Source organism: Tasmannia lanceolata, unplaced genomic scaffold, assembly GCF_043159265.1.
Source record: "Tasmannia lanceolata isolate RefF3 unplaced genomic scaffold, GAP_Taslan_0.1 ptg000015l, whole genome shotgun sequence".
Classification (NCBI taxonomy): Eukaryota; Viridiplantae; Streptophyta; class Magnoliopsida; order Canellales; family Winteraceae; genus Tasmannia; species Tasmannia lanceolata.
Window position 1 is genome coordinate 25,249,251 of NW_027518692.1, and position 13,236 is coordinate 25,262,486.

The window sequence follows — 13,236 nt, forward strand, 5'->3', positions numbered from 1 at the left end:
TAGGGCTTGTTTGTTTGGATGCATTGATTTTATTTTCGTTGAAAGTTTCAAATTCACTGATTTTAAAAACATAAATCAAGTATTACAAAATATGTTATTTGGATAACATATCATATTTTATAAGGGAGAAATTATATAATGCCCGACCGTGAGATTATAAAGGGCGGGTAGAGACAAAACCTGTTGCCTTGGTTTTTAAACCAAGGAAAAGTCAACAAAAGGGCTTTCTCTTGGATTAAAATCCAAGGGAGAGAAGGGTTTCTCTCTCTGCCCTTTATAATCTCACGGTCGGCCACCATATATGTTCTCTTTATGAGGATGTTATTTTAGGTTTTTTGGGTTAAATCTTGTATTTTTGGGCAAATTTTATATTTTATATGACTTATTAAATATTCCTTTTTAGAAAGAAAAAAAAAAGTGTGGTCCAAAACACACCAAAAATAAATGAGTGAGTGAAGATTCTCTTATCCAAGTACCAAGTGTATGGTCTTCTTTAGATATCCAGTTCACCAAACAAGTTAGACAAGAAAATATGTACCTGCTCAATAAATAAGAAAAAAATGAAGAATGAATCAAAATGAGTGAAAAAAAGTTGGGTATGACATTCTTATGCCTTTCTCAAACGATGTGAAAAATGATTGGAAAATTCCTTTCCCAATGCACCTTAACATCATTAACAAAATCCAACTAATAATCGGACGCAAAATTACATTTAGGCCCTGTTTGTTTCAGATTGTGACAACCGATTGTGCTCCCAAAACCTATTATTGGACTCAAATTTACAATTAAATTTAACTTGGATAATAGATTTGAGGCTAATAATCGGTTGACACAATCTCAAACGAACAGAACCTTAATTTTGAGACAAACAATCAGTGTTGGATTCAAAACCGATTCTAAAAATTCAAAATAAACCGGTCTTGGTATTTTTTATTTTTTTTCTTTTTTCTTCATTAGGCGACAACTTAATTAGGCTGTACCTTCTTAACCCTCTACAGATCGGAGGGTTAGGATCATCCTATGGAGACAATCTATGGGGTACAGTCTATTAACGTTTTGGTCCAACAAATGAACGGTTTGGATCATCCTATAGTGCTACTACCCATCTTGCAAAGTTCAAAGGGACCCACCAGGCCATGTGTGAATAGGGGTGTCAATGGATCCACTTCGGATCGGATCCACCTATGTCTTAGTCACGATCCATTCAAATCCCTTATCAGTCAGATCGGATTCGGAGTGTTCTTCGGATCCTGCTTCTTGTGTCCCGATCATGATCCATTTCGAATTTGACTGTCCATCGGAGTGTCCTAATAGGTCCTACTTGCAAAACAACAAAAAATCTCACCTTTATTCATTTGAAATGAACTCCAAAACTTCCTCATTTCAAAAAAGAATTGGCCACTATATCTAATAACAATTCATGATTTTGATAAAGAACAGGATTTTACTGTTGAAAAGAACTCCAATGTTCGAGGGTGCGTGACGATAAAACTTCCTAGTAACTAATCCTTATTGAGGGTGAGTGGCAAGTTTACAAAAAGAAAAACCGATCGAGGAAAGGAAGAGAAAAATTTGTCTGAAAAAGGGGAAGTGGAAAGTCGAAAGCTAAGCAATATTTACTTCGTTTTTATGAAAACACCCCTATTTAAGACTTATTATAAGAAATATTTGGAGGGTATTTTAGTAGAAGGATTTCGGACCGTGACTATCCATTGGATTCTTTTGCCATATCTTGATCAAGATCCGAAATTTTTCGTATCAAGGATCCAAAATATGACCATGGATCCTTCTAATGCGCCTAGATCCTGTCTATTAAGGTTTGGATTCGGACTAGACACCCCTGTATATGTGAAGATATATCTCTTGTTTGAGATACCTGTAACTTGAAATTGAAAATAGTGCTAAATCAAATCCCAGAAGAAGAGGATTAAAAGAGGAGGAAGTCTAAACTGAAGGGAGCCCTTGCAAAAAAGAGGTGATGTGCAGCCAATAGGAGAGCCCTTTCACCTCTTTTTTGCAAGGGCTCCCTTCAGTTTAGACTTCCTCTTAAAAGAGATATTTTGATTTCCAAGTTTGAACGAACCTCCGTCATTTCCAACCACTTACCGCGGGAGACCTCTCGTAAGTAAACGAAGGAAAGACATTAATAAAACGGTAGAAAACGGTAGCTTTCGTTTATTTCGAACCTCTCCTCATTGGTAACGACACCCAAACAAACACCATGCTTCCGTAATCTTGGCTATCTATCAGAAAACCTTTCTTCATGTTTTCCATTTGAGCTCTCGTTTTTTCATCTCAAGGAGGAACAACCCAGGTCAGTCATAGTCATAGAATTGTATGTGTGATTCTCTGCTCTTTTATGGGTTTATTTATGCGTTTTTATTTATTTTGTATTTCTTGTTTTTTACATGTTTGAGGGATTTGAAGTCTTGGGATATTTCATGGGAGGTGCATTTTTTTTTTTTCATTTTTGTGCATCTTTGTTTGATTTATTTTGGGTTTCTGCACTTTCTGTTAGCTACCCATTTGAAGACAAAGAAAATGATATATGGGTTTTCATATATTGGATGCAAACATTTACTGAATGGTAATTTGGCTTGGATTTGTGCTCCATAGAGGAAAGAGTCTGTTGCCTATGTTTTTTTTTTTTTTTTGGGGCATGCTTATTCTTTTTCTGACCAACAGGGAAAGTGTTATACCCATCAAGAGTAGTTTTGTAGAATTAAATGACAGTTTTAGCAATTTTCTTTCCTTGGCCAGCGAAAATGATTACTAATTTAATTAGATTTTTTTAATGGGACTAATTTAATCAGATAGTGTAGAATTTTTGGATTCTTGTGATGAGTCTGTTCGTAATGATGATATAGGAGTTTATCAGAGTCTTAGTTTTGTTCTCCAGTGTTATTTCTTTGAGTTCTTTGTGATAATTCACTCCTTATAAAGAAAAAAAAATGATGTTTTACCTATTTGTTTAGGAGGCTTGTTGTGAGGGGAACCTTGAAGAAGAAAGACAATATACTTCATTGCATATGCAACACAAGAGATCTAATGGAATAAAAGTCAATTAATCCGAAGATAGGATTTGCAGAGTAGAAAAACAAGTATTTATCGTATCTAAGAAACAACACCTCTTAGTAGCCCTAGACGCCAGTTAGCGGCTCAGTGTAACTTCTGGTCTGGTTCTGTGTTCCCTAAGGCATTCATCTTGATGGTTAGTTGTTGAAGATTTGGCTTCCAGATGGATGAATGCGAACATGTGAACAATTTGTGAGGAAGGTGTATGTGTTAGATATGATAGACTAATGTCGTCTAGTCCATGAGTTATTAACAGACCCAAAAAGTGTCCAATAACTTGTAAATAAAATCCTATGGCTCCCACTGCTTACGGGCCCGTTTGGATACCTCAGGTTTTGTATTTGGATTTGGAATTGAGTTTTCAATACAAAATGCCATCTCATATTGAGGGAGACAAAGAGGGAAGGAGGTAATTCCTACGGCAGGGGAGAGGTTGAGGAGCCAAGAGGGTGAAGGAAACTGCCACATCTGTTGATTTCCAATTTCTTATTTCCACAGCTTATTTGGGCATCTGATTTTTTTCTCTGTCAGTCGCTGAATTGGAAATTCAAGCATTTGATTGGGATCCAAATGTCAACGCAAAAAGGGCTGCAAATGTGAGAATTCCAAATCAAAATCTTCTCGGCATCCAAACAGGACCTAAATTAATTTAAAACTTCCTGAGGAGGAGCCACTTGACACTGCAATCACCCATGACAGTTCATGGATAATAACCAATAATCTATGGTTGGGATGAAAATAAATTAGTTTATGAATAGAATGCCAAGGCCCATGTGTTTGTGGAAGACTGGGAGTCTACTAGGGCCCGTTTGGATACCTCATATATTGTATTTGGATTTGGAATTGAGTTTTGAATACAAAATGAATAGATCCGGCAGCTCATGTTGAGGGAAAGAGAGAGGGAAGGGGGTACTTCCTATTGGAGGGGAGAGGTTGAGGAGCAAAGAGGGTGAAGGAAATTGCCAGATCTGTGGATTTCCAATTTCTTATTTGCACAACATATTTGGAAATCTGATTTTTTTCACTATCTGTTGCTGAATTGGAAATCCAAGAATTTGATCCGGATCCAAATTACAATGCAAAAAGGGCTGCAAATGTGAGAAATCCAAATCAAAATCTTCTCTGCACCCAAAGGGTGAAATCATAATGAATCTAGAGATGTGGAACTAACATATGACTTGACCAAACAAAGAATGACGAATGTTGCAAAGCGTAATTCTTCAGACCCCTTGTAGTGTCACTAACTAAGTAACCTCTTTCCAGCTCTAACTTGTATCAGAATACCTTTCGTCTCTTCTATTTCTTATTTCTGGTGGGTAAGTTCTGTTTTTTTCTTATTCTCAATTTCTGTTCTGCAGGGGCTTTGGTGGTAGGGCATTTTGAACACCGCATTCTGTAAACATCTTTCATTATGATTGATGATGAGAATGGAGATGAATTATCAACTGAAGGTCAATGCACTAAGCTCCTTGGAAGGTGTTCAGTATTTTACTATGCAGTTGGACACATGCTCAACGACATTACCTCTGCTTGTTGGTTTACTTATCTCCTAGTGTTCTTGACAGACATTGGATTGACCTCAAGGTATACTCCTCTTACATTGTACTTAATTACTTTATTGAAAAACAATGAAGCTACTAAGATAGATATGCGTGAAAATTTCCAAGTTGGTAAATCTGACTAATGGGTGCATGGATAAATCATAGACATTTTTTTCTAGATTCACCTGAAAATCTGTGTGGTTTATCAGTGTTGAATAAGTTAACAGTTTCCCACTCTTTCTGGATATGATTCATCTCCCAATAAATGAGACCGTCACTGTTGAATAGGTTATCATTTTTCTAAGATGAAATAGACTCAACTAACATGTTCCCACAGATAAAAATTCATGTCAAGTCTGTTATGTGATGATAATGAGAATCATTCCTGTTGGTATCGGATGCAGACACTATTATTTTATCCCAGCAGGCAAAGGTTTAGGAGTTTAGATATTTATGGGGATTTAGTTTTTGGATTAGCATGTAAGTATTTGTTTTGTGTATCTTATATGAGAGGAATTTAAGGTTTGGGAGTGCTGAACTAGATCCAATTCACCTCAAAATCAATGAGATCATCCATGGTGAATATTAGTTCAAAACCCTTGTTTTAATTGGTTGTGGTCGATTTTTTATTTGTGATTTTCACTGAGGTGCTTACTTTTCATTTTCCAGTAATCGTGTAGCACATCTGGTGTGGACTAAGGACTTAGTCCAATTTAATTCTTCAAATGGCTTCTGTTGGTTACAGAAATTCAGGAGGAGCTGTTTACATTTTCTTTTTAAAATTTCTTATAATTATCGATTTTTTTACTTGTATATATGACTCAAATTCTGGGACTTTTTATTAGTCAACTTGGTTAGATTTCTGGTTCTAGGCCAGTAATTGCTATGGCTCTGCTGATATCTGTCATTTTCCATGACTCACAAGGATCATTATGTCATATTTTCTAATGGTTTTGTTTACAAATATTTGTTTCATTGTCTCTTAAAGTTTCTGTCCACATTTTTAGCATGAATATAGTAGCGCTAATTGTTTTCTCAATATCCATATTTTGGTTACTCGTTTCACAGGGATGCCGCTACTGTCATGCTTTCTGGTCAAGTTGCTGATGGATTTACAACCATATTTGCTGGGGAGCTGGTAGACTTAGAACTTTATTTAGTTTTTGTTTCTTTTATTTGAATATGTTATCGATAGTCATAATGCTTGCAAGTCACAAATCTGCATGTATATTGTTATACTTCTGTTGTGCGTGTGCGCACCTATCTATTCTTATTTTTTTAATGGTAGAAAATTTCATTGAACAAAGAAGATCGAGATGGTCAATACAATAGAAAGAAAGGATACAGAACCAAAGATACGATCCAATCAACTAAGGACACCGACAAAAACTTCAAGGGGGCAAAAAATCAAAAAGTTCCAAGACCTCCCTTGAAACTCCACCGGTCCATCCCTCGCTAACATATCAACTACTCCATTAGCCAACCGCCTAACATGAGAGGAAGACGGAGGGGATTCCCCCACCACATCAAAAATTTCATCAAAGAACGAGTCAAAACGCCAAGGGAAAGGATGAGAAGCCCTGAGCCAACCAATAACATTTAGCGGATCTCCTTCCACAATAACTATCTCAAAATCCTTATTAGAGATAAGGGGTAGCTGATAAGTTGTGCGCGCCTATCTATTTTGTGTATGCTATACATCTGTTGTGTGTATATAAGCCTGTCTATTTCTGTGTATGCATCTACACTGAATCTCAAATCTCGTGAAGATGCGACTCCATACTTATCTCACCTAGTGTTCTTTATATAGATAACAAATCTAACACTACAAGACAAGACAGATAATGTAGCACTGAAAACACATGAAAGAAAATTTCTTATAAGTAATGACACGAGTTTTGAGTTTTCCATTCTAAAACCCCTCAACCCTTGTACCCATTAGAGTCAATATTGGTTATGTTCTACAGCTTCCCATCTTTAAGCCTTTGAATTGACCAGTCTGTGAGCATGATATTTTTCTATTCAAATAGCCCATTTACATGGATGAAATACTACATTCCCCTAGATCAAGTGACCGTGGGACTATTATGACCTATTGAAATTGAGATAAAATCATAAAAATGTCAAAGTTGTCAAATCTCACAGGTCCAGCCAATCAATATAAATGTGTAACTAATGAAAATGTTCACAAGGACAAATTGGCTTGGGTGAGGTCATGACTGAAACGAGAAAGTGAAAGACTACTTGTTGCAGGAATATAAACTAATGAAGAATAGTATGGTTCACTCATAAAATTCTGTGAACTTTACATCAAAATATGGATTTGTGATAGAGTCAGAATATTTGATTATCTGACAGATCCATATGTTTTGTATTCTAGCCTAAATAATACGTCCAATGGGTGAAGAAAAGTCATGGAAAGATTAAAATGCGTAAGCGCATATTGAAAAGCATTGACTTGGTCAAAATATTAATATTTTTATATTGCTTTTCCGTGCTGGCTGAATCACAGGAGTTGTGCGACATTCCTAATGGTTACAACATGAGGTCCTAAACATTAATCATGGGTTCGGACACCACTTACCCACCAAAAATATGAGAATGTGGAATTTTATTTGATCAAAAGATTTATTCTATTGTTTCATTTTGTGAATGCTTGTGACGCATTTTTAAATACTAAATTTTTAATTAAATATATTTATCTGCTATCTGCATCTGAAAATATTCACTTCTCAGATAGACAGGTTTGGTCATTTCAAAATGTGGCACTTTGGAGGATCAATTCTGGTTGCTATTTCCTTTTCTTCTGTTTTTGGTGGTTGTCTGCCTTGTAAAATCTTCGGCAACAATTCCTCTGCTCTGCAAACAATTGGGTACAGCACATTTGCCGCAATTTTCAATATGGGTTGGGCTGCCACTCAAGTTTCACATATGTAATAGTCTCCCTAACTTGTGCTAGACAGTTATGTGATTTTTGTTTTCTGTGATAGCTGCCCTCCTCAAAATATTTATTAGTTCCAAAAAAATTTCTTGCTGAAGGTCAATGGTTAATTGCATCACATTGAATCAAACAAGCAGAGTTGCGCTCGCAAGCTGTCGTAATGCTTTTACAATGGTCAGAAGCTCTACTAATCTTGTTTTTATATTAAACGTGTTCTATTTCATTAGTCAAGGTGATTATGTCTTTCCCTTTCCAATTTTATTGTTATTGTAGGTGGCCAATCTTAGCCTATATGCAGTTGCTTTAGGCGTTTTCAGTGTTTATAGTGCCAAAACACCTGTTGACATTGAAAATCAGGTTTGTATATTTATAGATGTTAAATACAAAGGTTACGCGTTCCTGTTTTGCTGGTCTTCTCTTTTGGTTTAATTTTTTTCATTCTTTTAAATTGATCAGTATCGCTGGATCGCATATTGTTCAATTTTTATCGGGTGTTGTTTTGTTGGCATATTTCTTATCGGAACCAAAGAACCAAGGTGTGATAGAGATTCTTAGTGTGCCTTTAAGTTTGAAATTTCCATGACTAAATTTCTATATCATAGCATCAGCTAAGATAATTACTCCATATTCAACTTCTCTTGGTATACCCTTGCTACTTGCTTAAAACAGTCGAACTTAGATTTTACATCAACTCGCATGAAAGTTCATATGTCTATGAATCCGTGATTATGTAGATTGAAGCAACAAATTCAGAGCAAAAGTTATGGGAGGATTTCATGGGCCTACTGGTTTAAGAAGGTTCTGTACTATCAAGTTGCTCTTGTTTATGTGCTCACCCGACTTATAACTAACGTTTCACAGGTGAGCATCCTATTACTTTTCTTTGATAGTTACGAACTTGTGGTTCTGATTTTGAAAATGAAATGAAACACTATTGAATAACTAAAAGGTACATCTGTGTCAGTTAATAGTGACAAATTATTTCACAGTTTCCTAGCCTATATACATTGGTGCTCTTTTCCACAGGCATTTCTTGCATTCTATATCATTAATGATCTGCAAATGGCTCAATCTTCCAAGGCTGTGGTAAATGTTCAGAACTTATCAGCATCAAATTCCATTTACTTTATTTCTATTTTAATTTCTTTGGTAACTTGAGAATCTTGAGACATTGATTTACTTCCTAACTTAACCACGCAGGTACCTGCTGTGATCTACATTTGTAGCTTTGTGGTTTCTGTCCTCCTACAGGTCTCAGTTTTTTCTATTGTCTTTCTCTAGGTGAACACATGTATGTGTATGTGTTTTGTGTTTATGCACATATATGTGGCTCGTTAATATCCTTTTATTTATGGATTTTAAACCATTGTGCTAATATGGTAGGAGATCAAATGGACTGGGAAACGTCTCAAGGGCTTCTTTACTGCCGGAGCCACTTTGTGGATATTTTCTGGTGCGGGCATCCTCATTCTTCCTAGCAACATGCACGGTTTCATTTATCTTCTAGCAGTAATGATAGGTGTTGCCAATGCCTTAATGACGGTAAGCCAAATCCAGTCCTGGTTTTTATTTGCATCATTTTCAGGCATCAAATTGATACTTTTATGTTATCTAAATATATTTTTTAATAATTGCATCATTAATTGATACAAGTAATGCTAATTAAGTTAGAGATGGATTGGATGTATTATATTATTTGACATAAGCCGTTTAGGTGCATTTCTATATTTTTAACTCTAGGGGAGTTTGCTGTAATTTTTCTAGGTGTGCAAATCGGGTTGATTTTTGGGAATTTGGGTTGAGCTTTTACCTTAAAATAGGCTCAGATTTGGGTTAATTCCTATTCACTTTTTATCAAAGCTCAACCCGAACCGGCCCAACTTGCACCCCTAAATTTTTCCCTCTTTTCGTATTCTTTTGGTAATTTTATATACATCAGTTAACCCATCATTTGCTTACTATAATCATACCTTTTAGATATCTGTCTCTCAAATTAAATGACATTGGAGCAAGGTAGCTAGATGTAGTTGTTCTTCCATCAGCCCTAGTGGCATCCTTTTTCTTGATTCATCTGAAATCTATCTGGACACCCACTTTTTCTGTTCTTGTGTTGTCCCGCATAAAATTATTAAGGTTAACTCAATATGATAATTACACATTGAGATGATTTGGATTCTCTATCCCAAAATTACGTGATTGATGTTATACTGAGCATGGAATCATTTAGTTTCAACTCCAAAATAAGTTTTTAACAGCTACCATCTGATCCTTTTGTTGCCTAACAGGTCACTGGAGTTAGCATGGAAAGTTTTTTAGTTGGTGAAGATCTCAATGGTTGTGCATTTGTTTATGGATCATTGAGTTTCTTGGACAAAATCTCATGCGGCCTTGCACTATATGCCCTCGAATCCTATCAAAGTGAGTAGTTTATACATAGATTGTTTCCTGGCTTGGTAAACATCTACAATATTTGAAGTCTTTTCTTTATCAAGATGAATTTTTCTACGATTCTCAATGTGATCCTTGGAACATGAATGGTTTCACTCTTAGTTGCATGAGTGGATTAATACCACATCAAGTTTCTCTGGTTTTTAGCTGCATGGGTGATAGAATACAAAATTAAAGCATTTTCTTTTATTATAAAATGCGTTTTTTTCTGAAGCATATCACCCGATGTTTTAGTTTTGGAAGTTCAACTTTTTAAAGAAGGTTTCTCATTCAACTTTGCAGATTCATACAGTTGATTTATGGATTTCACAATTATATTTTGAATTCAAATTGAGTCTCTAATCCAATTCCCAACATGGCAGTCATGGAATATGTTTTAACATGTCTCTACTTGGGATTCTTATCTTTCCTTCTCTGTTACTCTAAATCCTATTACTGGAAGAGTTCTGTTATTGTTGACCTGATAATGTGTGTGGCTAAGAACACTTTCATATCCATTTCTTACACAGGTTCTCCCAGTCTCAAAGGATGTAATGGTACTATTGACTGTCTATCGGTTAGTAGATACGGCTTGGGTCTCGTTCCTGCGATATGTGCCTTTCTCGGGGTAGCGATTACATCCTCCATGGACCTAACCACTTCCAATTCAATAACTTTACTTGAACCCCTGCTGGTGTAATGTCTGAAGATGGTTTCTTTTTGTTTCAAGACAACTTGAAGCAGAGGTTGGGAGTGCTCAAGAGGAGATAGGCATGCCATTCAAACAAAAAGGGAGAAAAAGGAAAAAGTATGCTATCTTGATTTTTTTTCTCAATTTGATCTCATTTGTATATAGCTATGTACATAGATTTTGCTCCTCTTGTTACATCTTCACATTTATGGTGATCTGTTAAATAGATCTTCTTTGTATTTTTTCTTTTCACGTGGTTGCTCTTATTCTATATTTAATCATATTTAACTTCAAAACCATATACATATAAGATTATAAGCAAATAATTTTTAGATGTTTCAAGAGGCGCAGAATATATGCTCCAAGTTGAAATAAGAATCGATAAACAAGTAAAACTAATTTGGGTTCTCATCGGTCCATGTTGGAAGCGAATAACGAATGAGGACGGTATTTACGAATTGCAATTCAATGTTGAAATGCATTCACAAAAAAATGAAAAAAAAAAAAAAAAAAATTATCAGAAATTTATTGGCAACGTGTTATATTTCTAATTGATTTATCGGCTATATATCGGTAATGGGAAATCATATCCACTACCTTTCACTGCATTTCCACCCATTTTTTGTTTGTCTTCCCTTGAAATGACTTCGTTTTCGGGAAAAGAGACAAATTGGAGTGGAAATGCAGTCATTTTTTGGAAAAAAGACAAACAAAAGGGGGTTGGAAATATCACTTGTCATAGGTAAGGTAATATTGCGATAATAAAAATTTAATAAATATGGTAATATAACAATATTAAAATTTATAAAAATAATAGTAAATGAAATTTTACTTGAAATTGGCAATACATTATGATAAAATAGCTTAAATAGTCGTTTAAGATAAAATTATCCAAGCTGGGTAGCCAATCCGACAAATGAACATCTTATCCAAGGATTTCTATCCCCATTAGCTAGCGCCTGGCGGGAACGTTCAAACAGATGTTTTTTTAGTTTTTACTCATTGAAAAAGGCAAATGTACATGATCCCAAAAATCACACCAGTAAAAACTGTCTGATCTTATCATCCATATCCAACGGACTTTAAGCATTTGGATTACCAGAATCAGGAATCAGCATCGGCATCCTATTCCGATCGTGCCCAATTGCAGTATTTGGTTCAAATAAATGGGGGTTAGATTGGTACCAGGGCGGAACAGATGACGGAATTTATGAGATAATCTGTTTCCCACCCAAGAGGTGTTATTCTGGTTCCAGTGGAATGAGAATGGAGATATGCATGTGGTGTGAATGAAGTGCTGTCTAATCAAAATAAGCACTCAAATGGAAGCATGCAAGTGGATAATTAAAAGGAAATTTTGGGATCATCCAATCATTGCAACTTTTTAGGCTATGGCCCACCCATGGTTGAGAGAACTATACCTGTCTCTACATGAACACACAGAAACTTTCAGACACTGAAGTGAATCATACCACATTTTATTTTACAAAAACATGTAATCTATGTATTCTAATTTCATCTCTTTTTTTTATATCCTTGATGATCTACACAAATATTCACAAAGGATTCATGAGAGTTCACATACTAATATCCCATAACATAAACCAAAATCACATGACACACCTGAAAGTGCAGTGGCCTATGGTGTGCTGCTCCTTTCATGGCTAGCCTTTCTATGCCCTTCAAAAAGTGTATGAATTTTGCAGATTGGAATAAGATTTTCTCTCACTGTATCCTTGTCAGTCGCATTTGGAACCCTTGAATCAAGAGATTAGTTGTGGGAACATAGGCTTTGCTCATGACCTGACGGTGGGAATCAAGCCCTTTGAGACGGAACCCACATTACATCATAAACAACCCCAATGAAGAGCACTACACCAGTGCTCATTTCAGTAATGAAGGTCCATCTGTTCTTGTTGGGGTCATAAACCTCTGCTGACCTTAGTGTTCATTGGATCCCTTCACATTCCCCACCCGCAACGTAAACGCAGTTATTTATGACACAAGAACCAAAACAATGTCATTTCCGCAGCATATCCATGGTTTCCGCAGCATACCCATGGCCGTGACCTAAATTTAAAACCGAAACCGAAATTTAAAATTTTCAGCCAAAATTATAAGATTTTCACCAAAATTGCCACCGAATGTTTTCGGCTGAGGCCGAAACCGAAACTTCAAACCTCGAGCATATCTGAAGCTCGGTGCCATTTATCTGTCCTGGCATTATAAAGGACGACACATCGCATGGACCCTCTGAGGGGATCTTTTCCTCCAAATAACTAAAGGCGACAGCCGAAACCGAAACTTCAAACCTCGAGCATATCTGAAGCTCGGTGCCATTTATCTGTCCTGGCATTATAAAGGACGACACATCGCATGGACCCTCTGAGGGGATCTTTTCCTCCAAATAACTAAAGGCGACAACCGCAGAGAACCGCACAACCAAACCCCAGGGCTTCAGAATACTCTCTAGGAACGGGTGGAAGTGGCTGCCAGAGTTGATAGGTAGGATCAAAAGAAGTCACTCTTCTCCCATTCCCAGGCTTTTCCTGGGGAAAAGA

General features: G+C 36.2%; 1 protein-coding gene across 1 annotated transcript; it reads left to right on the top strand.

The window, feature by feature from the left end:
• The first annotated feature begins 2,060 nt into the window (after positions 1 to 2,060).
• On the top strand, positions 2,061 to 10,916 carry LOC143845835 (uncharacterized). The gene is made up of 13 exons (XM_077354238.1): positions 2,061 to 2,314; positions 4,434 to 4,659; positions 5,685 to 5,754; positions 7,353 to 7,549; positions 7,656 to 7,731; positions 7,831 to 7,914; positions 8,014 to 8,093; positions 8,292 to 8,418; positions 8,584 to 8,643; positions 8,758 to 8,808; positions 8,941 to 9,099; positions 9,843 to 9,975; positions 10,515 to 10,916. The coding sequence occupies exons 2-13, from the start codon at positions 4,487 to 4,489 to the stop codon at positions 10,682 to 10,684; spliced, it is 1,380 nt and encodes a 459-aa protein (XP_077210353.1). The 5' UTR covers positions 2,061 to 2,314; positions 4,434 to 4,486; the 3' UTR covers positions 10,685 to 10,916.
• The last annotated feature ends 2,320 nt before the right edge of the window (positions 10,917 to 13,236 follow it).

Coding starts and splice junctions, on each gene's coding strand:
- LOC143845835 (XM_077354238.1), top strand. CDS start 4,487: ATGATTGATGATGAGAATGGAGATGAATTATCAACTGAAGGTCAATGC. Junction 7,550..7,655: donor GCCACTCAAGTTTCACATAT/GTAATAGTCTCC, acceptor TTCTTGCTGAAG/GTCAATGGTTAATTGCATCA. Junction 9,100..9,842: donor TTGCCAATGCCTTAATGACG/GTAAGCCAAATC, acceptor GTTGCCTAACAG/GTCACTGGAGTTAGCATGGA.